This window comes from Neodiprion fabricii, chromosome 4 (genome assembly GCF_021155785.1).
Source record: "Neodiprion fabricii isolate iyNeoFabr1 chromosome 4, iyNeoFabr1.1, whole genome shotgun sequence".
Lineage (NCBI taxonomy): Eukaryota > Metazoa > Arthropoda > Insecta > Hymenoptera > Diprionidae > Neodiprion > Neodiprion fabricii.
Window position 1 is genome coordinate 2540937 of NC_060242.1, and position 26473 is coordinate 2567409.

The 26473-nt window shown below is 39.2% G+C and overlaps 2 protein-coding genes across 5 annotated transcripts in view; one reads left to right on the top strand and one right to left on the bottom strand.

Moving 5' to 3' along the window:
- LOC124181659 (protein-lysine N-methyltransferase EEF2KMT) lies at positions 1–3346 on the top strand. The gene is made up of 5 exons (XM_046568433.1): positions 1–266; positions 2093–2248; positions 2338–2535; positions 2637–3144; positions 3210–3346. The coding sequence occupies exons 1-5, from the start codon at positions 183–185 to the stop codon at positions 3344–3346; spliced, it is 1083 nt and encodes a 360-aa protein (XP_046424389.1). The 5' UTR covers positions 1–182.
- Positions 3338–26473, bottom strand: part of LOC124181650 (MICAL-like protein 1) — a 25482-nt gene continuing 2346 nt past the window's right edge. Inside the window, exons 1-11 of one of the 4 annotated variants that reach the window (XM_046568417.1) lie at positions 25131–25321; positions 19812–20093; positions 15359–15537; positions 12741–12832; positions 5283–7075; positions 4923–5151; positions 4521–4841; positions 4287–4422; positions 3965–4196; positions 3767–3879; positions 3338–3682 (exon numbers count right to left, since the gene is read on the bottom strand). In XM_046568417.1, the coding sequence (XP_046424373.1) occupies positions 3495–3682; positions 3767–3879; positions 3965–4196; positions 4287–4422; positions 4521–4841; positions 4923–5151; positions 5283–7075; positions 12741–12832; positions 15359–15537; positions 19812–19963 (3435 nt within the window). In that variant the 5' untranslated portion in view covers positions 19964–20093; positions 25131–25321 and the 3' untranslated portion in view covers positions 3338–3494. Of the gene's footprint in view, positions 3702–3766; positions 3880–3964; positions 4197–4286; positions 4423–4520; positions 4842–4922; positions 5152–5282; positions 7076–9775; positions 9830–12740; positions 12833–15358; positions 15538–19811; positions 20094–25130; positions 25322–26473 lie in introns of those variants that run through there. The other 3 variants (XM_046568416.1, XM_046568418.1, XM_046568419.1) reach the window with 3 other exon arrangements.

Below are 26473 nucleotides of genomic sequence, written 5' to 3' on the forward strand. Positions count from 1 at the left end.
CTTTACCGACGGGTAGTCGTAAGTTTTGAATAGTATAACCTCTTAATACGAACCGTCAAGTGACAGCTACACGTGGTAGATAAAATTACGGCAAATGATTAAAATTAACAATTTAAGAAACGAACATTTATCCCGCAAGGACGCGAAGCAAATTCAATCAGGTGTTTCATTGGGTTGTCATAATGGAGGAGAGAGGTAATATCGACCTAAACTTCGTTCAGAGACAATTTCTTGCCTGTACGCCAATAAACAAACTGAGATGGAACGTGAGTACATAACTGCTACTTTCTCAGCCTTAATTTTATACTTTGAGGAAGAGTCAATTAGGCTGTAAAAAAAATAGCAGGGGAAAAAAGATAATTTTTTAGCAGTTGATGCAAGTTTGCCAAAAGCGCTCTCTGCTCATATTCGCATGAGGAAAATAGTAGCAAGGTAGAATGGTATATAAATGCACTGAATTAAAGTGAAGCACAAAATCAAATCATGCGACTCACCAAATCTGCCGACCGCTAAGTGCATTTGGCATTTTACTGCAGAGCTGAAATGTGGGAAGAAAAAATTGTAAGCCGATGTTCAACTATCATGAAAGTCTCTCACGACAAAATATGAAAAGAATTTTAATGAGATTGTAATAATCCTTTTTCTATAAGTTATACTATACTGCTTGTAAGTGAAGATTTTTTTTAAATCAGGAAAAACTGGATCGACAAAAAATCTTACCACGTTAACGGCTCTCGACGATTCATTTTTATCCCTCTGCATCATTTCGAAGTATTGTAATCCACTCATGAACAGCACTTGCACTTTGTTCACTTCAATTTTAAAATATTTGAATGCATGAAATTTATACACTTGTTTAAAGCACTAGACGTGAAGATTTCGATGTTTGAAAACTAGATCACATTCTTGCGCGAAAAACCGTAACTAACTGAATACGAAATCGAAGAGATCCCTTCAATTAACTCGACGCGACAAAAACACTGCAGGCGTCCCGAATACGCGATATTCGTTTGGATGAATTCTTACCATTATTTACGTTAAAACAAAAACAAACGAGGTTTAATACTTGCATATAAACTCCGCGTACACTATAAACAACACGTTCGTAAGGAGAAATCACTTTTTCTCAAGAAGAATAGAAACTTTTCACTTGTTTCACAATCAGCTACGTACCTACTATCTATATGACGCGAAAAAAAGATTCGCGTCACACCAGAACTTGGTTGCATCCGAGTTATATATTTACGAATATATGTAGTTACGACTTCGTGTTATATATTAATATTCATCAACATTATTTATTGTTCAGTATTCACGTTACTGACAAATAACGAACCGACAAATGTATGAGAAGGAAATAAGATCTATGAATCCGTTACCGATATATTTTAAACGGCACATCGATGGTCAATTTATTTCTATTAGTCACCTCACGCCAAACTAGCTCAAACTACACGACGCGATTAAGACGTCTTCGACTGAAAACGTATAATTACACCACTCGATTCACACGTCTTCGACTGAAAACGAATAATTACTTACTTTAAGCGCTAATTTTTTACCCGGATCCAATATCTCAAGAGACAAAAGTTTTGTGCATTTAGTAATATCGTAAATAATGATGCGGGTTCGACACCGACACGCACCTGAACTTGCCGACGTTCCGAACTAAACTAGCGCGCCTTGGCAATTGTTTTGGCGGGCAACCTCTGTTAGACGTTCTTTTGTTTATCGTTCGATGATTCTAGAGCGTCGTATACATATCGATTCTCTTCTAATTTCAGACTTGAACGGCTCGCAAAAACGCGCCAATTACAATTCTTTCTAGAACTTTTGCCTTCATTGAATGGGGCTTTCGACCCGCTCGAAACGTACATTCGTCACATGAAATATACGCACATCGATAATATATTTAATTTTTTTTCAGCAAGATTTCAGAAGGCTGATCTTCTATACGGTGATTTAGGAAAATAAATGATTAACTCTCGCATTATCGAATATCACTGTTGCTATTGTCAATTTAAAAATTTAACTACTAAATTACCCAAAAAATTCAATCAGTCGCGCTTGTAATTAGCGTTTTTTATGTCAGAATTTTAGGAACGATACAACTGCAGAGATAATCGAGGCAATGACTCCAGAAATGCAAAGAAAGATTTTAGAAAAAACCGTGAATACCGAACTTGTAAAGAAATATCCGATGAAACGATCTTACCAAAAATCATTTTTGAAACGGCTGATTAACGAGGTTTGCGCGATATTTGTTCAATCATCAATATCAATTCTGGTAGAACGTTAGAGTTGTAATTGACGGAATATTTATTTTTTGTCTATTAGCTGGAAAACCATTGTAACGAAGTCCACGACGAAATGTATAGTACTTATTGTAGTTTGGTATCTTCTGACGATGGAGAGAGTTCGACCCAGTATAGACACTTTTTATACAACGAGAATCCTACTTGTACGAATGCTATCACCTTGCAGGAAAGTGTTAGCATTGTTTCATTAGGCACGACTGGCCTGTGCACTTGGCAGGTAACAATTGGATTAAATCTCGTAAATATTACATAAAAAGTGGCAAATACATATGCAGATATAAAGTAGCAATGCTGTTTCTTACAATTGTTTCAAACCAGGCTGGTTTAGGTTTGGCAGAATGGTGCATGGAAAACAAGGAACTTCTGAGGGGAAGGAAGATACTGGAACTTGGTTGCGGAGTCGGTCTAACTGGTCTTGCCATTATTCGTTCCTGTGCACCAAAAGAATACATATTCTCAGACTTTCATCCTGCCGTTCTTACCATGCTATGCAAGAACATACACATTAATTTTTCAACGGATAACGATTCCCTATCAAATTGTTACAAGGATGAAAGTAACATAAATCTAAAAATGCATCACAATGGAGTAAACATTGATGTTAGATGTTTACCATGGGAAAAGATTAACGATGGCTCAAATAAGACTGCATGCATTCCTGTTGACGCTGAAATAATCCTTGCTGCCGATGTCTTGTACGATGATAGCTGTTTCCATAGCCTTGCTTCAGCATTAAACCACCTACTGGGAACAAATGGTACCTACGCAGTAGTCGCTGCTACAATTCGAAATGCAGACACCATATCAAAATTTACAGAGATATTGGGTAAGTAGCCACTGAAGGTATTGCCAAGTGTTTATTAGTAATTTCGTTACGTTTACCACTTACAGGTGTCCATGATCTGGTTTATCATGAAATGAAGCTCCCAAAACGAGAGCACTTCATTCGCACGGATGACACGCCTATTCGAATGATGAAAATAGTAAATTCTTCATTTACCGTTAATGAAGATAATATCAAGCTGTAAACATGTCATTTATTATTAAGCTCATAAGTATATGATACACAGTCATAAATAATAAAATCTTGTGCAAAAAAAATATATGTATATAAAAGTATTAAATAAAAACTGAACTTATTAGCTCAACGACAAACTAAACTTGAGATAATATAACTTAAAACCATTTTCTTTTGTGACGTTTTAGCTTCAATTCAGTCTCATCTACATCCTTGTCGGCATCCTTCTTATGGTTTTTCTTCACTTTTTTTTCTTTTACTTTGTCCTTCAATTTTTCCTTCTTGGTAATGGGCAAACTTTGTGAGTCATTGCTACCGCACATCGTTAGATCAGCCTTACTCTTGGCTGAAATATCAAATGATTGCTATATCATTGAAAATAAGGGATAAATTATATTGGCTAAATATAATAACGATCAACAGTTCGTACCGGCAAATATTCCCATTTGCTCATTGATGCTGCGATCCTCCTCAACTTCCCTGCGACGATCCATCTCAAGGCACTCAACAATTTCGTTACGCCGTTCCACAATTTCCACCAATCTGTATTAGCATTAGATAATGTTACTACTGACTAACACTACGAAATTGATTCGTTACAAGTTGTAGATAGGTATTGTTTTCAAACCTCTGTATCAGCACTTCTTCTCGTTGCTTATCGGAGTCCGTTTTGGTTGCTTCTGGTTGACTCATCAAGCACCGAATTTGATACTCTACATCTGCATGTTCTTCCTCCAGTCTTTGTTGCCTACGGAGTAACATAAGCTCAGCTTGTCTTCTGAACAGTTCATTCTTTTCATTCACTAGTGCAAAGAGTTCCAAAACCAATTCCTCCACATCCACACGTAAGCTTGTCAATTCTGTAAAAAAAGCTCATTAATTAGACTCAATTTAAATTTAAAATGAGACACAAAAATGGCAGGACCCATCGTTCACAAAAAAATACGTACCTTCATTTTCTTGCCCAGTTTCGCACTTATCCCTGATCAACTGTTCGAGTCTCACACCTTGTTTCTCCAGACCTTGTTGCTGTAATTCAATCTCATCCAGCTCTAATTTTACATCCTTTATGGACATGACTTTTATCTGAGAGTACAGGAATGTTGACAAGAAATTAAAAAATAGAAACCTTATTTGCGATATTACGTAAACAACATTTCAAGATTGGATTGTGACTAACTTACTTTTCTTTTATGCGGAATTGGTCGCGGTGGCGCAGGACCTTTTTTTCTCTTCCATTTTCCCTGAGCACTTTTATCCACAAATGCTGCAGAGTAGTGTTGACCGCCTTCATCGGTGTCAGGTATGTTGAATAAGCTTTGCCGATTTCTGTTGGTTTCATCTTTACTGCTCTTCTGATCATCCCAAATACCGGATCGTCTCTCCTCCGCATTTTTCTCCTCCGAAGAAAATAGATCTGTGATGTTTTGTGGCGTACTTGTGAATATTGGCGGTGGTGGCGCCGGTTTAGTCTTTCGAATGCGTGGCGTGCGTAAAGGAACATCCTGAAATATTTTTAAGTATGGTAATAAATCACTGCAATTTGAATACATGATCAATCGCGCAAGCTATTGTTAACAACTTACAGTTGCGGATTGTGAATCATCTGGCGATTGTAAAGTAAGGGTATCAAAGGTGGAGGTAGCGGAGAACATTTCCTGAGCCATAGGCGGTGGTGGCGCTGGTTTTTTCTTGCGATAAGTACCACCCGGCGTAATCAATGATCCCGCACTTCCTATAGAAGTGTTGGAAGCATAATGTCCTCCACGATCCAGGGAGGTCTTTCGTGGTACAGGGCTGGGCTCTGGAGTTAGTCTATAAATCAATATTAAACCATCAACTTCAGTAAAAATTAAATACTGGTCAAGAGGTAAAATTTTTAAATATACACAGATTTTTCAGTACCGAGTAATAAATCAGCTCATGGATTGAATACTCAGACTTACTTCTTTGTTCTTGGCTTCGGTACTGGCGTACCCTTATCAATGTTGGTCCCTGAGTTATCTTCGTCGGTTTCACAATCCTCATCGTCGCTCCAAAAGGGGTTGAGATTTATTTGTGGCGCTTGAAGGCGTCGCCTGACTGGAGGCTGCGCACCCTGTGTATTCTCAGTCTTATTAACAACCGAAGAACTGTTGCGTGCAGCTGGACGCGGGGGAACAACTTCCTGGTCATTCTCATTTTCGTCGTCACTACTGCCGAAAGGATTAGTAGATACATATTTATCAGACTTATTATGAACCGCTGCGGGTCGTTGAGGGATTTCTTCCTTGATTTTGCCATCTTCATCACTGTCATCACTTTGAAAGGGGTTCAAGTCTTCTGGGTAATCACCAGAGGTACTCAAATCTACACCCGACACATTAAGTAGACTGGTAGTGTTTTGGGTTTTAGGCACCTGAGCATCCGTCGTATTTATTGTTTCAACACTATCTGTCGACGATTTTGCATCGTAAATTTTGAACGATTCGTGCTCAACTACCTCGACATCATCGGAGGTATCCAGTTGTGAAATCACGGGAGATTCATTTTTCTGTTGTTTCGATATTGGATCGAATTCTTGAGGACTTCCAATATTCCGATCATTTTCTTCCATGTCGACAACTTCCTCAATCTCCTTTTCCCTATCTTTCCTCTTTGTCTTCTTACTCGATAGAACAATATTATTTACAGAAACAGAATTTGGTTCATTTGCTCTCTTCTCGACAACATCTGGCTGTTTATTATTTTCAAAAATCATCAGTCGCTGCTGAACGAGCGAGAGACGCTGTCCAGCAGATTCGCTGATCCGTGCCTCGTCTCCGCGGGCAGCAAGCGTGTCTTTGGTATCCTCGTTACACATTAAACTTTTATTACTATCATCTAAGTCATGATTCGCGGTGGCAGTTAGACGCTGATTACTAACAACATTATTATAGTTACGACTTAAATTACAATCTGTATTATTTACACCGATCTCCTCCTTCACCTCCTCCTCCTCTTCTTCCTCCTCGTTACGCCTCGGGGTCGTCGTCGTCGTCGCGGCCGCGGGTGAATGCGTTCCTTCTCTACCACCTTCTTCAAATCCGCTGACTTCAATCGTCGGATTCGACGACGACCTTGTCGGCGTAAAAGATGAAGAAGAAGTCGGAGATTCGCACATCGGCTCAGCTACAGGCAAACTGCAGCCGAGAAGAACCTCCGAGGTTTTATCGTCCGATTCGTCTGGGGTCCGACGTTCGTTATCTGCAGGATGTTGCGGTGATATCTCGTCATTCGCTGGAGTCGTTCGCGGCCGAAGTTCGTTCGTCGTCACTTCGTTGTTGTCCTCGTTTCCGACAAGCAACTGGTTCGTCATAAAGTTCAGCCTGATTTTCGCTACCTCAGAAGTGACGGCAGAATTGCTCGTACGCTTCGAGCTCTTCTCCTCGTCGCTGAGAGCCCGTTTGTAAGTCGGACTCGGAGGCGGACGATAATCGAGCGGCTCTCTTAATCCGGCCGACAACGCGGTCTGGTTATAGTCCTGGTACATAACCGGAACAGTGGAGACCGTGGCTTCCTCGTCCGGGCATGTCTCGCAGCAGTATTGACCCTCCTCGGTCTCGTAATAATTACCAAGGGTTAGCTGATTGTTGCACCTTGCACACCTGAAGCAGGTCCGGTGGTACAGCGAACGCGAGATCACCAATTTCTCGGCGAGGAAAACTGGCAGACCGCAAACGACGCACGGTTCCTTTCTCACCCCCAGACGAACCCCCATCTAAATTAACAAAAAAAGGAGAAAAAAAAAACCAAGGATTAGAGAGATTTATTATGTATTAATGAACGTCACTATATACTGTGGGGGAGCACATATAATGAGGGGGGGGGGGGGGCACGCAGTGCGTTATTGGAATTTCCCGAAGTCACACGTTCTTTGACGGTTTTTTACATTGGAAATCATGCCTGCACCGTTCGCGTGAAAATGAATCCATTTTTTTTTCTCTCTCTATCGGGTGTATATCTTGGTAGCTAAAAAATATCTAGATTCGTTATGCAATTTTCCTTAAAAATCTGTAACATCATTCGGTTTTCACAGCTGCACCTGCAGTGTCAGTTACAATCTTTAGGCGAAAATGTAACACGAAAACGGGGGATCTCTAATAGTTCTGTAAAATGAGACGTGGATTCATATTTACAATGACATAACGTCTGATAATTCTAACGCTGGCACTTGGAGGCGAGTAATTGATTTAGCGCCAACTCGAAATGAATATATTAATACTACGTCTTGGCCCATCGTGAATTCCAATAAGTTGAAGTCAAGATGAAAAAAAATTCCTATAGACATGGTAAAAAATTAAAACCTTTAAAACAATTAAAATATTGTAAAAAAATAAATAAATAAATAAACAAAACATGGAGCGAACCTGGGATTCCGAATCACCAGACGCGTCACAGTCTGTATCAGGTATCATAACTACCGTTGAATATTCCTCCTCATGCTGCATATCTTCTGAATATGTATAGTATGTTTATATAATAACGATTATTTTTTCATTTAAATATTTCTTTTTCGAGTCATGTATGAAAACGTCGATAAAATAATTAACTAGAGCCGAATTTCGTGAAATTAGTCTTATTACTTCAAGGGTCGTTGACACGAAATCTTTTAAATACCGCTCAAATATCAAAGGCAACAAATACGACTGTTGTCCAGTTACAACAAGCGCGAGGAAAAATACGGCGACGCGATAATATTTTTTTATCAAATTATTACAACGCACGTATGGAGTCCGCACACACTTTATACCAAAAATCAAAGTGGCATCAACGACGTCGCGAACGACACACGCGATACTGAATTATAAATAGCACCGCGTGGCTTATGACAGGGTTCTCTTCGTTACCGCTTCCTATGTGCCTAAGTAAGATTATACGGTGAGTACCTAGTAGGAGTGGTGAGGAGAAAAAAGACCCTACGGAGCGGAGGGGCGCCTCCTCCCTTTCTCTCTATTTCTTTATTTTCAATGGTAGTAATACCCGACCTGACTGCCGCGCTACGGGAAATTCTTAGAATTACATTGCACAAACACCCACCCACCAAGTACATACCTACCTAAACCACCTACACCACCTGCTTACATTTTTCAAGTGTGCATAGAGTTAAGTACCGCCTAATCATCGTCTTTATATCCCGATATAAGAACACTACTTGGCAATTTCAGTAATCAACGACGTATACACCTAACGGAAACAGTTATGCATACAGGAAACTCATCGTCAAGGAGGGAAAATATGTTTATGAATTATTATTTATTTATTTTTTTTTTTTTGCCAAGAACGGAATGTACATTATTTGTTGAAACTTTGACAACATTTTGTGCATACAATCAAATAATGACAATAATTTCATTGAAATATTTCCTCGGAAAATATGGAAGATGCGCAGATCAGACTGTGTAAGTTCTGGAGGCCACAGTTTTTATCTGAAATCAATAGGGTTTCAAATTTTCTTCTACATGAACCCATCTTCTCCCCGAAAAAATTGCTAACTCAGATGTTTAAACAAAACGGCACAATTTATTGCCGTTTTTTTCATTTTTTTTTAAACAATATTACTCCAAATTTAGGTTCATATAGAAGAAGGACATGTCCTTAAAGTAAACTTGAAACCCTATTGATTTCAGATGAAAACCTGCGGCCTCCAGAATCTAGACAGTCCGATGGTGACCTCCGATGGGTGGCAGTTGCAATCTCCCTTATTTTCCATGGAAATACTTTTAAAAAATTACGATGTTCATTTGAATATATGATGTATAAAATGTTCTCAAAGTATCAATAAATTATGTACATTACTTTATTGCCGGTAAAAAAAAAAAAAAATGTCCTACTACAAATAACCCTGTAAGTCAAATCTATCAACGAATAGATCTCACGTCACAGGTACGCGTAATGTTTGACTCCTAACGTCAATTCTCACTTCTTTGCAACGCCTCTATGTCTAAAATAAAAAATAAAAATTTCTTTGATTTATAATTATTATCGTTATACGCGTGAGAGCGATAAAGTGCAGAACATGTATATGCATAAATGTGAGTATGAGAAACCAATACCGCACCACCATGTATAAATAAACATATAATAAATACCGTAAGGAAGGTGTGACATGCGACGTGAACAGTGTGCGGGATAATAAAGTTGCAGAGAGGTCAGGCGATTTAAATTTGATAGTGTAAACTGTAAGAATAAAAATAAAATTAAATAATGAGCATAAATTTTTCATTTTTTCTTTCTCTCTGCGTACAAGACAAACTGTATGTACAATACCTGACGTTTACAGTAAAAGTTGTGAGCGAAACAATTAATTTAATAAGCATGAAACGCCGCCGCCGTTAGATGTACTCGTATAAACATTATAGTGCAGAGTGAGAAGTGAGTGAGTGAGTAAGCAAAAACAATAAACAACAAAGCGATTTACCTTCTAGCAGAATATTTCAGGTTTATATTGCCCCATTAAGTCCAAGCTTTCCTCCTGGAGAACAAAAATAAACAGTGAAGTGTTAAGAATTTCGAATGATAGGACAACGTCGTTACAAATGATCGACAATAGCGAACTGAGAATATCGTATCGTATCGGTGTGATTATAACATATTACACGTATGGTATAATGCAACGAACGCATGTATACTAACTCATTACATTATACTTCACACATGCGCTGCTACGGTAAAAATAGTAATAATAATAATAATAATGATGATGATGATGACGATGATGACGATGATGATGCTAAAAACGGACAGACGAACAACGAAAAAGAAAATAAACGACCACAACGTTGTTGAACATACAATATTATAAGGGTACGAAACAAAAATCAGAATGTAAAAAATCAAATAAAACGATTGCAATTGAGGGTGTGAAAAAATTAAAGGACGGACGGATGAATGAATGAATTCGATTTCAACGTTGACGTGAATATTTCTAAATATCGAAGTCTACGTATCTCAAACGCGAAAAAAGGTCTATAGGCCCTATTCTATACACAATTCTGAACCAAAAAGACTGCAACGCATTTTCATTTGATGCAGAAACAAAGAAATGGCATAATCTACGAATTTACTACTGCAATTTTGTAGAATCCATGAAATTTTTTTATTTCTGCGTGAAAGGAAGATGAATTGCCCTGTTTTTGTTCATAATAGCGTATAGAATGAGTCTGTTAAGACCCTTTCCGTGTTTGAAACAAGCGTACTTAAATATTTCAATACATGTACAACAACGTCGAAAACAACCAGGGCACTCCGTCAAAATCTGTAATGAAAATCATACAAGTACAATCGTATATAACTCATATAATAAAATAATCTCGAAACGCGATCCTGCGTATTCGTCGAAATATCTGCAGTCGTTGACAATACTTGGCTCGCAATCAGAACCGCGATAAAGGAAAGTCGTTGGATATATAGCGCACGGTTAACCAGGTGCATACAATATGCTGGCACATATAAACGAACGAGGCAGATTATGCACGTAGTGCATGATGGTAAAATTTTCCGGGGCCGCCGTTGAAAGTGGGCTAATTGTAAAATCGTGAGAATAGCAAGAGTAGCGCATGGCATGAAAGGAGCGGGGAGAGAAGAGGGCGGTTACAACAATATGCCCGACTACATAACTGAACAAGCTTCCTTCCATGTGAGTGTCGCCGTCTGTATTACAATCCAAAGTCTAATCCCATTCGATGCCCCATCCGATCATTGGAAAGTTTATAACGCTTATATACGTTCTTCCGTGGTTTATTGATCATGCGATTGAAAGTCAGCTCGTACATCCGACACGTACCCTTACACCTTGTAATATAAATGAAAGGACGGCGTCTATCCTACGCTGTTGTAAGAACGGAACTTTGTTATAAGCGAGAGAAAATTTGATTTTTCATCTTTGAAATGAAAAGAAAAAAACAGCAAAAACATACGTGATTTCAATTTTGACCTTGAATAAATTTTGGAAATATTTGTGCTATGGAAAAAATTAGAAGACCTTTGTTGCGGAGCATTAAATTATACCCTAAAAAAATGGGAGATTTATGTACCTTCCACTATTAATCATTAAATGGAAAATTGCTGTCAGAAATCACTAAATATTGAAATTATAACAGACATCTTATTTCCTCTTCCTGCAACTATCAAACGTGTTGACTTTGAAAAAAAACACAAACAAATGGTCGTTTTTTTTTTTATTGGACCACCCTAATGTGTACCACCCATGGACTGCAGGACAAGAGAATAAGAATGAGACGATGAGGTGATGGAAGAAGAAGAGGAAGAAGAAGGAAAATAATAAGTCAAGAGGTTTGAGCCGGGTTTATGCGTACTCGTTCCGACTGCTAATAAGCGGCGACGAAACTTGTACCGTTATCTCAACATGTACCCACCTAGGTATGTATGTACGCGTATTTATGCAGGTAAGCATTTCCTTTACGGGTATAATAACGCGTTTAAGTTCGTACATTAAGTGAACGGTGGAAATATTTCACCATCAAACTCGTTGTTTTGACCCTGAGGACCGCCAGGTGAGGACGAGGCCTTGTTAGAAATGTTGAACGCCGTTATATTTTTACTACCCAAAAAAAAAAAAAAATAGAAGCGAAGCTTCGTCGTCAGATTCGGTTGATTTAAATCTATACCTATATCGTGAAGATTGAATGTATTTTTTTCTTTTTTTATTATTTTATCGTTAAGGAAAATCTAAAATCGTTAAACCACCAGATATTATTACGATAATCTAAGCTTGTAGGAAGTTGTAAATTAAGCAAAGCGTTTGTGAGGGAGAAAAAAAATTAAAAAAAATACAACGACGATTACTGAACCGTGTAAAATTGAAGGGGGATAAGAAGAAGAAGTAAAAGTATAATGTTTATTTTCATAGAATGAAAGAATGAGAATCGTGGTATGAGTATGAGAAGATCCAGGGTATCTCTGCGGCATGTAACACGAACCTTAAAACATACGATAACGATGTGAGTTATATGAATAATATGTGAAGATGGTTACGTAATGGCCTGCTGTTAAAAGGGTACCCAAGCATAGTTTATCTTCTTCCCAGTGATATTATTATCATAGAATATAACGAATCGACGCTCGAACGTTTTTCACAAAATAGAAAAATAATAATAGTAATAACAATAATTCCTTGCTATAATATGAATATTTCAGTACCTACTGCAGCGTCGCGACCGGAAGTTCTCAGTCTCGCACAGAGGATAAGAACGGTTCGTTTCAGGCGATTAAACGAGAGAGAGAAAAAAAAGAGAGAGGAAAGAAAGTAAAAAACAAAAAGAGTCAAGTTGTTGGAACGTTATTGTAAATAGGAATGATCGAAGGTTGATTTATGTAGTTAATATATTTTAAATCATAGACTATTCGCACGTAATAAAACTTACCTTGGGTTGGGGGCTACCGGAAACAGACGCGAGCCTCGCGTCGGGTTCTTCCTTGCTGGTTCTTTTAAGCGCCGAACGACTCGGAGATAATCCTGAAAAAGAAGAATTCGAGTATTGTTTTTAAGGGTAAAATAAAATAATGTGCTATATACTGTAATAATTCCTTAATTAAAAATACTCTCATTATTCAATAGTCGCGTTGTTACGATATATCGTAAATGAGAATTATTATTACATCACGAGAGCGAGTTTCCGTCGTTCGCGACTAGATCTATCACTCGCACTAGAGCGTTACGCAAACAATTATTTTTTTCTCCCTACCAACGCAACGCACATAATTCAACTCGACTCGATTCAAGTCATGTGAGAAACTCCAGATTTTTTTTACATTCGGTAAAATAATTATCTACCGCACATACATAATACATAAACAGGACACGAGAGATTTAATGATTTATACAGACTTTCTACTTATTTCTTTTGATATATGGATAATGTTTGTACAAAGAGAAGAGATAATCTAACGCAGGCGGTATCTTGTCTAATCATGCGTTTGAAGGATTGACTGTATCCGACATTAATTGGAGTAATAACTGATAAAATGAGTACGGAAAAAATCACTTTAATTGCTAAATGAGACTTCTGGATTTTCGAATACAATCAATGCCCATTTCTCATGTTCCCGATTAATTTCAAGCTAGCCATTCATGACATACTAGACCGAGAAAAGAGTTTATTTACCATTAACGAAACGTACATTTGGATATGGATATGGTAAAATAAATTTTTCGTTATTATTATCAAATTTTAGTTAAGCCAAACATACTCTTAACGGCACAAAATTAAAATCGTTTTTCAGTGTATATTTCTGTAACTGATATCGACGATCAATTATAAAAAAACAAGTGAAAAAAGTAATATCTATAGTAAAACAAGAAGAAAAATAACCAATAGTGAGTAAAAAGGGGGGAAGAAAAAAACCGAAAATTTTCACACGATCAGCATCTTCTGCAACAATTATAATTTATACACTGCAATCACTTGGGTGAAATATTTGCACACGTGCACAATTAATGGGTGTGCAGCAATCGCGTTGTTGTGCTGCAGCGCTGTTCGATGTGCGACGTTCCTATTATATTGCATACGTACGTGTAGATATACATATGCTAAAAATACACAGACACGAATTACACCAATGTATATATATGGGGTATTCCGTAACACTTCGACCTGGGTATGACCCTTGACCTTTAAGATTGGGCCCACGATTTTTTAAATAATTGTTCTCACTTTTAAGGGCAATCGGTCCTTTTCCTTAAATGTCTTTAACTCGATTTTAATTTTCTACAATATTTTTTAAAACAATTGTATTGATCAACGCTGAAAACCTAAAAAAAATGTTTCTCAGTATCAAAATTTTTAAGCTCAGAGCCGGAGTGGGAAGATTTTTCCTTCTGGAAACAATGTAACAAGCTTAAAAATATTGATATCTGACACACGATTTTAGAGAATTTTCCAAATTTTTAAATTGTGTCGATCTATAAAATGGACTTGCAGAAAAAATTGTAGCAAAAACAAATCGTGTTGGAAAAAAAAAAAAAAAAAAAAAATTCACGAAAAAAACCAGAGTTCCTTTAAAAGTGAAAACAATCGTATAAAAAATGGCCGGCCAAATCCGAGAGGTCAAGGGTAGAAGTGGTATGGAATGCCCTATACGTAAATTATATATACAGGTATCAATACTCGTACATGAGAATCTGTACACGAGTATTTTGCTGCAGAGAGGAGTTAGCGCGAGGAATAGAGTAATAATTATTACATAAATGCGTCGATAAGAGAAAGCCAAGGAGATAGCCTGCAGCAGCAACAGCAGCAGCAAAAGGACATTGCTATACGGCCATCAAACATCTGCACGGACATACATGTACAATTATATACACGCACATGGCGCATGGAGACACGACATAGCCTGTGGCCTATTTAACAAGTAGCAACTTGGCTTTGCCATCAGCTAAAACTCCTCTCGCAATTCCGTATCTAGGAGCTGACTTTACTTATACCGACACACAAAACGGTTCTTAGTTGTTGGCATGCGAGAGGCTAATAATTATCTAAACGTTCGTTTTTGTTTATTTTTATTTTTTTTTTTTTTATCACCGACTCCCGGAACGGAGAAGGCAAAGAAAAAGAAAAAGTGACACTCGCGAGAGCAACATTTTCAGCGTTAATAATCGAAGTATACCGCGGTCAATCATCCGAAACGTTTTTCATCCGTAACTCCTTCAACAGGACTGCGACAATTTTGCTGAAATAAAATTCTCCGTCTTTTCTCTCATATTTTCCGTAAAAAAAAAATTCTGAATTCCCTCACGTTTTCCCACGAAACTATATTGTAGACTAATGGTGAAAATATGGAGTAAAAAATAATAGATACCGCCTGCGTAATATAACAAACAACAACATAAATTATGTCAAAATATAAAGTGTATTCCACTGGGCAATAGTTGTTATTCTTTGCTCCATATTTTAGTGTTCCAAGTCTATATTATGCGTATATATTTTGTCATTCTTAATACACATTTATCCGGGCCTTGGCGATAAGTATCACTTCGACTCACCTCCAAAGGTTTGATAAAACTGCGAGAGGTAGGTGAGAATCGAGAGACGATCAGGTACGGCGCAAGAGGCCATATCCTCGGCGTCGAGAAGGGCGGGTATCCCGAGATGCTGTTCAGCCGTCCTGAACGCGAGCTCGTTGTTACCGTAGACATCATCTTTGTTCAACGAGTTGAAATCCCTGAAAATATACATACATATATATATATACATATGATAACGAAGGTGAAATCAATTATCCGTATACATTATATACCTGTACGCACGTGTATAATAATAATAACAATAATAAATACCCTCCGCAATAGTTCAAAGATAATTACAGTATAGGTGTACATGCACGGTGATCGAGAACGGATTATTATAAATTTTTCTCCATTTTCTACCAGATACCCTATCATTTCTGTGTTCGATTACTGTCTCTGAAAGTATACTGAGAGATGGAAAAAAGGGCATTTTACCGAGAACAGCAGGAAAAGAGAAACACCTCAAAGTTTTTGGTTTTAAAAAATACCCCTGTCAACTATATTTTTTACTGTAAATGCAACAGATTTTGTTGAGTCTGAAGTTAGCAACGTTAACGTAACGAACGTTATGCTTTGTTTTCTTTATCATGATTTACTAAATTTCAGACATACCCAAAGGTGCAAAGTAACGATTTTTCCTATGTAACGTGCATCGTTACAGTAACGTTACCGACTTCATCCTCATCAAATTTTACTCTGCACACAGTGGTTTTCACTGTTTTCATAATAAATTCTGCATTTTTGAGGCCTATATTTTAGCAAAAAACCCGAAGGGTTCCTCTTTTCATACAGTTCCGAGTAAAATATGCACTCTCATTCTCTCCGTGTACGCATATAGCTATTCTACATTACGTATCCAGATGCACGTGCATTATACCCGTGTTGTACCTACGCGTATCTTTATTACGCACATTTTTGTCGCCAATCCAGTTTCTAGTTTCTTTGTTTCTGTTGTTTTGTAAATTATTATAATTATTTTAGTTTTTTATTTAATTTTTTCTTATTTTTCTTTCCAACTTGCTAGACAGGGGCGACCGTTACACGTGCATGATATATGCGTAAAAAGAGAATACGTTATACGGAGCGCGGTAGGCGGCGGCAATCGCGGACCGGACGACACGGTATTATAACCGGCTCTTCGGCTCCGTAATCGACCGACAAACCGACCAACCGACCGTCCGATCCAACGGGGTACAATACAACACGACGACGACGACGACGACGACGGTGGCGGGGATCGACCGATGACTCAGAGCCGGAGTCACCTAGCACCTACGGTAGACGAGGAGGAGGCAGCCACACCCCGTCGAAACGCTCAACTGCAGATAAATCGGGAATCGAGAGATGAGAGAAACAAATATTTGTATGTTGCATAAATTTTCCAAACGAAACACGCGATACAATATCAATTTAGGCGATCAGAGCAACAATTATAATCATTGTCTTACTAACTAACTACCTGTTTGATGTATCAAGTGAAAGTTGAATTATTATTTCCCCCTGAAATTTAACAATATTGCGAATGAACCTATGAATTATCGAAATACTTTTCCTCTATTAAGACTACATACTGAAATTTACGAAATTTTGGTTTCGTATACACCGTTTCAAAAAGACACGAATCAGGCGATTAATCGATTAATTCTTACCGATTCAATCGAGTCGTGTTTGGTTATTTTTTTTTTAGACTCGATTAATCGATGCATCGATTACTTTTGGCCTAGTGGTCGTTAACGAGCGGGGGAGAAAAGGCAGAGTCGAAAATTATAAGTAAATGTACATCTTGAAATAGATTTTCAAAATATTATACCCCGTGAGAATTTGTTTATTTCTATGCACCCGAGAGAGGCCTTGAATCTATACGCACATAATTTACTTGCACGCAGGAATGACACAAAGAAAGTAAAAATTAATTAATCGTGCGCCTGTAATATTTCCGCCTCTAAAAGTAAACATTGCAGAGTGAACAGCGAGAAAATGATACCAAGGGAATTTCTTATACAGAGAAAGTCGGAAATATAACCGTGCGCAGGTTGTTCAGGGACTCTTGTTCCCGTTTCCTTCGACACTGCAATGCACGACGCTTCATTGTTTGCGCATAGCGTATATATATATATATACATATAATATAATAATGTGAACGTAACACCTATTATGCGACGTATAATAATACTCGACGCGAGTATATCGCGTAGAAAGGCGATATTTACGCGTGGCAGAGTATGTGAATATTATAACATATAGGTAACTACAATCTCTTTTAATTTTCCATTCCCTTTTCTCCCCTATGAGATCCCTTCGCGATGCAGTGCGAAGCCAGACAAGATTTTCACATCCCCGTTTATTATGGATATACCTATATACGCGACGTAAGGCTTCGTTTCGCGTTACTCATTTTTGTTTCTCCCTCTGCAATTTGAAAGAAAAGAATGAATTTTTTCTCCCATCTGTAAGAGCGTTTGAATTTATAATACCGTATGCATGTACCGTACAATCCCGTGTGTCAAAATGTAAAGTCAGTGTACAGGTGACAGCAAAGAAATAAAAAAAAAAAAAATTAAGGAAAGAGGAAGAAAAACACCGTGAACGACCCGATTCGCGATTTTCCTCCTCTCTGCGTCTCCCGAAAACCTTACGTAATTAATGAACGGCCCCGAGGTGGGTCTCCTGTTCACGAGGCGTGTAGCTGACGACGGTTTTTAATACGCATACTGTACAGGAGGTGAAAAGTTGACCCAGTTTTCGATCAACCAACGACAGCGCGATAAAACGCGACTATATATGTATCATCGGTAAAAACCGAGGAAACAGATCGTGAAACTACAAGGTGATAAAAAGAACAAGTTAAAAGGAATAAATTTAAAAGAAGAAAAACAAAATAAAATAAATAAGAAAGGCGAGAATCGAGTGAATTTCCCGGTTGATCGGGATCGGATCCGTGCTACAAGATAGTCGCGAATCGTGAAACGGCACGCGCGTCCCGGTCATTTACGAGCTGTTGCGCAGCACAGCGGATTATAAAAAGGAAAAATAAAATAAAAATGTGGATTTGTGAATCAAACGATAAAGGATATGAGTGTGTCTGCGCCTGTGTGTCTGTGTGTGCTCAAATAGCCGGTGGATATAACGAGAAGTCCGCGATCGGCGCGTCACACTCCGTTCGTCAATTAGACCCGGTCGCGCTGGTGCAGCGTTTCTACTACAAGCGTATAAGAATCGGATCGACTCGGAACGTGCAGCTGCCGCGATGAAACGAAACGGATCCTCTCGCGATCGAACATTTTTCCATTTGGATTACGCTTATCGCGTGGGTTTATCTTCGGCGAGTGCACGCCGCTGCTGCAACGGAGAATTTTGCAATAGTTGCACACACAGCTCGATGTTTCGCCTCCCCTCGATTCCTCCGCCGAGAGAGAGAAAGAGAGAGAGAGAGGAAGGCGAAAGGTCGCGCCATCAAGGCCTCTTTTAAGGTCAAGCAGTGCTCGTAACTTTAGCGATCTTTTTCGACGATTTTCGGGATACGAGTAACTTTTCTGAATTCCGTCACATAAGAGCGACGCACTGTCGAAATTTGAAACCTTTCCGTTGGTTTGTTTATTTATGAGGTTACACGCAGTTAGGATTTCTCAAGAATCGATTTTTTTTTTTTTTTTTACTTTCACTCTCGTAATGTACAAATATTCAAGTAGATAAAAAGAAAATTTCATGTCGATCCGACAAATATTATCGAAGTTACGCGCACGTTTGCAAAGACGCCCCGGAGCGTTTTAAAAGTGCTTGTGAAACTTTGAAAGCGTTTTTTGCAAAACTGTTTTCAAAGTCTGTGTGCGTGATTCCTCGGAAACGGTTGAACCGATCAGTCTGAAATTTTTACACAAGCTTTATGAATGCATTTACAATCCTTGATCGAAGGTTTTTTCTCTCCGATAGATATTTTACATTTCATAAAAGAATTACGGTGAAAATTCTGGTGGAGAATCGAATTTTTTGTGAAAAGCTGCCGTTTTTTAAGAAATTAATATTTTGCTTATTCCTTCGATTAAAGACCAGATACAAGAATAAAAAATATCACAATGAGGTTCAATGTTACCCCATTACGTATATAAATTTTTATGTAATTAATAAATTGAGATGTCTGTTCGTGAAAAATCCTTGAAAAATCGCTCTTCTTCGGCCTCCTAACTGCGAACATAACCCAGTAATATAGAAAGAACAGGGATGTGTTTGCTCGGTCTATAAGGGTAGGAGTACTAAATGGCCTTAAGATCTATGAGTTCCGAATCCGATATATTATACTGCTCCGAAGTGTTGACAAATTTTGAAAATCCATGTTCTTTCCTCCTCTCGCTTCGTTTTATTGTACACGTTTGCGATATCCAGCCTGACACGTGCTACGAGCCGGCTACAGGTTTCGGTTGGTTGGACTCACACAAGATCTGGTCGAAAGTGGTGAATCATGGCGCAAAAGGCGAGTCCGTCGCGCCACGAGGTCGTCATGTTTTGCACGTTGACACCAGGATAGCCTTCGGTTATACGCCGGCACCATAATTCGAGGGCTTTGGTGCCCCGGCGTTCGGCCATCGTTCGCTTCGTTACTCTCCCGGGTTCCTTTTATTGTAGGCTGCAGGGAATTCCCGAACCTGTCGCTGCTCCGGCTCTCTGGACCTCCGATTGCAGGGAAAGATTATTATACACCGATGCGGTATCTTATCTGAAAAAGAAAACACATCTCGTGAGACGACTTGCATTTATGTATTACCGTATACATTCGCAATAAGCGAGCGGGATAAAAAATAAGTTTTGGCACGTTTAGAGTTCTTCTTTCTCAGAATCGTAAAAAAAATTCTATTCTTGTAATCGCTGCAGGCGCATGCACCTGGACGAGGCGAGAATTTAAATTATTATTTGTTTTGCGAAAAAAAAAAAAACAACAGAGAAAAAAGTGTACAATCAGTCTATAGGTTAAACGGTATTAATTGAGTGCCGTTAACCGCGAGATAGGTCTCCACCTGTAAATACGACGTGGAAACCAGTAGATGTGATAGATTTGCACATAACTATATACCTCAACGCCACCTGTACTTTTATTATATATCATGAATAAATTTTGCCTGTGTAAAAGGATAAAGATAATTTTATCGTCGAATTCGTACGATGCAGAGCGAAAAGTTTCACAGACAATTGCGAAATCGAACAAAACTGATGTATATAACATATAATTATTGACTCGGAATTTAGACCGAGGCGAAAAGATAAAAACAAAAAACCGTATTTTGTGTTGATTATTATAGTATAAGGTATAACTATACGAGAAACGTATTCTAAGCTGTGAATTATGGAGAAAAACGCGTGGTCAAAAGAAAAAAAATCATCGCTTGTTAAACACTATATCATAAGTAGGTCTTTCTCGTGGTGTGGATTTTTTTATTTCTTTTTTTCATTCCCCTTTCTTATTCTTGCGTGGCTGACGCGTTTGCTGTATAAAATGGAGAAAAGGCAATGTTAACTTGAGTTAGAAATTTCACCGCGCGTAATAAGTTTAGTTACTTATAATAATATAGGCGTGCATGGATAAATGCACGCCCGGTTGTAAAAGTTTGTTGTATTATATATACCTGTATGTACGCATATTAAAACACGCAATATCTCTTTTCAAGTGCGCAGCGGCTATAATATTTGCAGAGATAGCTGTTGAGAAGAGCGCTGCCGTTTACACTGCGGCTATAAACGCAGGGAGAAAAGTAGGAAAAATAAATAGAAAAGAGCCTCTTCCGCGATAGAAACTGTCGACTCGGTGTTATACCTTATATACGCAAGTCAATATTCACCGGAAACTGGCCGCCCGTAATGGCTCGAGTGCCTCAAGCCGGTTCACCGACTGAACGTTGCGACAGGTGCACATCCTGCTATTAAAAGTGACCATTACCGCCCGCATTTGTACCCTCATTAGTAGTCCAACTCCAGGATTTTGACGAGATTCTGCAATAGTTTCGTCCACCATCTTGAATTTACATGAGGTCTGAAGTTAGTAACGCTATTGTAATGATTAGCGTTTTGGAAAATCGTTACTTCACAGTTGCAGGAATGTCGGAAATTCAATAAATCATAATAAGGCAAAATGTATTCATATTTCTGAAAACTGAAATACTCGAAAGTAAACTTGCAAAATAGTAATTTTTACCCCCCATTGTTTGGTTACGTTACCGTTACTGACTTCAGTCCGATGAATTTATGGGAAAATTCGTTTGTGTGGAATTACTCGTACTACATTTTCAACTTTCGACTAAGAATGGTGAAAACTACACTTGTAGGAAACAAGTTTAATTCTCTACAATTTTAGTAATAGCAAATTTTGTTTCAATTCAACATGACGGCCGAAGCTGTTGCATAATAAGGTTATAGAAATTCTTGATTTAGACCACCAACGACCCCCCACCCCGCAACGATTATAAAAAGAAAATAATGGTATCGAAAAATTGAAAATTCAAATGTACGTACATGTCGACGTTCTGGAGTCTGGTACATAAGATGAATGAAAAAAAAAACGAAAAAAAAAAAATCAAACTCGGCGTGTTTCGGTAGCCATTATTATCGCCTCGAAGCTGTTTCACGAGCTTGAAACGCGAATTATCTCCGTACCCTGTAACAATAATTCGCGGTCCTGCAGGGTAGCCAAAAATCATGTTTCATTATAAAGATGATTGTTTCTAAGGAGAGGGAAAACAAGCGGCGTGTATGGGCGAAGAGCCGTGTTTCGGCGTCTCATTACGTGTACTCCTGTATAATACAAACCGTTGTCCTCCCCCCCTGATTCCCAGAACCCAATTTCGAGGCGGCCAAGCCGCAGGTCACGCAATTCGAAGGTTCGTCCCGTCCGACGCGACCCGACGGGAAAAACGAAACGGTAGGTCTCGGTTCCCAGGGATTTTTACTACGTACGTATATATCAGGGTGGTTCACTTTTTATCCTTCTTTTTTTTTCAAGGTACCACTCGAAAAATTTGTGAGAAATACTTGAAAGAAAAAAAAAAACAAAAAAAGAAAACAGTCAAACAACGAACCAACCTGATATACACGTACATTTTAGAACCGATTCGCACGTCAACTTTTTCACGGCGACGGTAAAACGGGGCGCAACGATTATACGACGGGGGTTTGTTTCCTTCTTTATCTCTCTACGGCGAGGCAGTATAAGTCGGGGGTCATCGGACAATGGAAAAACCGTGAAGGAACCGTCGGGACAATAGCCGTTGAGCCACGCGGGGCGGAGCACGTAGCCGGTTCACAGGCCCCTCGGTCTTCGTCCGTCCATCCGTCCAGTCTGTATAGAGTTACGAGACTCTGAAAACCTGATCCCCCAGGAACGGTACAAGACCTACACCCATACAGATATATATATATATGCGCCTCCGTCTACGCAGTATAAGCAAGCGTGAATAACGGGCAGAGTTTTTCGGCACCGAAATAAGTAACACGGGTTTATTCTATGTATTTTCACTTTCGATCCAGCTGTCTTGTGCCGAGACACGGCCTTGTGTTGCCGTTGATACTTTATTATGGACACGGTTTCGTTCGATCGGGTAAATCTATAGATGAGAAGGAGGAAATACGATTAAAACAACGTCCCCATCCTGACGTGCAGGAAGAAATAGGTGAAATTATAAAATAAACATTAACCCTTTGAGTCACGCATTATTGTCCTGAGTCATCTGTTATGACAAGATAGTGTTCCCTGGTTTTTGGGGTCGCTCATTACGAATTTCATATCAGATATCAAAACTTCAAGATAGCGGACGAAAATTTCATATTTGACCGAATGCCGTCCAAAAAGGCCATGGAGGGGTTTTCGGGATCGCTGATTGGATTCGCTATACTGAATTTTCAAAATCCGATTTCAGATTCGTAATCAGCATCCCCTAAAACTTATAATCTGTGTAAAACACGTGTAAGCGTAGAGGGTTAACTTTCTCGGAAATGAATTATTCCTTCAATTTTCACCATTTTTTTCAATCAATTTGTTTCTAACAATAATAATTAACATTGCATCGCAATAATTACTCTAGAGTATTGAAAACCTGTTGGTATACTGTCAGAAATAGAAAAATACCGCAAAGAAATATGTTGAAAAGTTCTCTAGACGTACAAAACATAGATATAACATAGGTGGTAAGAAGACTTACCACTACGACTCAAAAGGTTAAATCGAACTTGTGAGAAACGAAGTCGAGTAATTAGGTATAACAACTTTCGAAAGATCAAACTGTAGCTCCAGGTAAAACATGCTTTTCTCTTTTCTTTAGGCGTTACAGTTTATTCGAACCACGGAGTTTCTTTTCGAACGAATCTTACAGTCAATTCCAGACTAAAAAAATAAAAAATTACTCACACAGTAAATAAGTACGTGCAATCTCAGCGATATTTATTATTTAATACGTCTCGATATCAGGAGATAACAATCGAACCAACCGAACAATCACTGTGCGTAATAAACTCCGCGCGCGAATTCGTCTGACTGATAAACCGCACTTTACTTCCTTAAAAGAATTGTTTTTTGCGACGTCAGTAGACAAGTTACGCGTGCTGCTGTTACGTAGCGACTGACTGATTGTGAAGGAAAAAAACACCGCTCCAAATTTGACCGTAACGCCGCCGCGTCGAATTTGCGTTACAATTGGTTGAAATTAGTCATACTCGATCCGAATAACGAAGTGCACGGACTTACAACCTGCACCGATTTTAGTTGGGTTAGGTTAAGTTAGGTTGAATTAGGTTAGGTAGGAGATCGCCGTTGAGATAAGTGAGTTAAGTTAACGGTGGTCAAGACGCGTAATACACGTGTACATGTATAGATTATTATTTATACGATAGGTAGTAGAAAAAATTACGGGTGCCTACAATCACCGATGATATACGATCAGTACTTCGAGACAAGCGTATTTATCATTATTCTCTGCTTATTTCAGCACGCTTAAACGCAAACAATGCAGGTATGGCACGTATATATTATATGCGTACGGTATAACGTAACTACACGAAAGAATGTGCTCGCGTGTAAATTTTCGGAAGAAAAACTAGAGCGTGGAGTGTCATCGAGAGAAAGGTGTGTAGAAAATAAAAGAAAATCAAGAAAATAAACACTTATTTCACACTCTAAAATCGTGCGCTGCAATATCGCGGAGAAAAGTAGTGAAAAACATCACCTCGAACAGTTCGACGGAGGACAAAATTCGTAAAATGCGTAACCCGACAGTGGCAGTAGCAGCAGCAGCTGACGGGGCTGTTTTTTAACCGAACAAAACGACACAACGCGATGTCAAGGAGTAAAAAGTGAACACACGATTCGCCGCGGCGCAAGTATGTATGTAAAGATGATATATACCGTACGAGCGGGTCCTACCGTCCCCGTTCGGTTTGCCGTCTACGCCGATTATACCCGAGGATATATACCGTGGGAAAGGATCATCGGCGTGGATGTGAGGTGAGCAGTGAGCGAGAACTGGGTGGCAGATACTTACAGAGGCAACGGAAGGGAATGAAGGGATCAGCAGTACTCGAAGAAAGAGAAAGAGAAAGAGAAAGGGGGGGGGGGGGAGAGGCTCTCCCGTATTGTCCGCGTGTTCGGCCGATGAATGTCTGGTGAACGAATGGCCGGACCTGCGATCACGCTGTCATTGATAATATCGAGGAACACAAGTGAGAATGCTAACGTTAGTTTCGTGATTGTCGTGTCGTTTATACTCGCACTTACAGCTATAATAATTCGTGTCATCGGGGATCGATGTCGTTCGTCCCTATTCGTCGCAGCGCCGGCACCACCACTTGTTACTTGGCGGCTGGGAAAGGGAGGTTCGTAAACTCGTAGCTCGAAGTTTCGGATCCTGAGAGTCCTGGGACCGCACACGTGTGTCCTGATACGATACTGAAAGACCGCGCGTCACTACTGCAGCACCAAGCTGCTGCTCTCCCGAAGCTAATTTTCCCCTCTCCGCGCTACCGCCGTCGTGAGAGAGAGAGAGAGAGAGAGAGAAAGAGAGTTTACCTGACTCAGGCGCCACTTGCGGTTCTTCGCTATGTGTCTAATTTTTTGTTCACCGTATTTACCGTCCGAGCCACTCTCTTCTTCGAACTGGCTGGTTAGGCTGGGTCGGGACTTGTGCCGATAACGGCCCACGCCCCGCCATCTGTACGCCGGGTTCTAAAACCACGGTACCTTTCGTCGTTTGTTTTGTTTATTTCGTGTGTGTGATCACCGATCTCAATGATCGTTTCGTATCAGTGACGAACGAGACCCGCAACGATACACCGCACCTGCATCCTCGATGAATCGAGTGTACGCAAAATGTATGTATCCAAAAGAAATAAGAATGAGACGAAGAAATGCAACAATTTAGTCTTCCCCCAACGGCGATTCTTTCGTTATGTACCGAAACAGAGAAGAACGCTACTCTTTATGATCGTATCTTCGGCTCTTCACCGTCTGCGGTTGGTTAGGTCATCGCTAAAGTAGGCGGAGGTATCACCGACGCATTGTGATGTATGTACGTATACCTATAACGTACAACACGTGTACGAGACTCGAACGCCTTGAGCCTCGGCTCACTCAGCTTCCAGGATATTATATGCAGTGTGTATATATAGGTATATGTCGGCGTGTGTATATTTATTATTCCGTTGCCGTTTGAGAGTCGAAAAACAAAGGTGGGTATTGTGCTCGACCGTTGCTGCAGGATGAGACTGAAGTAAGTAACGTCAACGGGTAACGAAACATCGATGAGAAAAATTGTCATTTTTAAATTTTATATATGTATACCTATACAGAGAGGTTTTCAAGAGTTGGGCTTTCAAAATATCAATAAATTATTCCCTATCGTATGATTTAATGAATTTTCCGACATTCCTGCAACTGTGAAATAACGATTTGTCAAACCGTTAATCGTTACAATAACGTTATAATAACCTCAGCCACGCTTGCCACGCGTTATCAAGCACACGTGATGAAGTCCTCGTAAATTGGCATCGTCATAACGACATATTTCTCCGTTTGTTCCGCCTGCAGCCACTGTCTTATACAGAATTAATTAAATCCTGGGA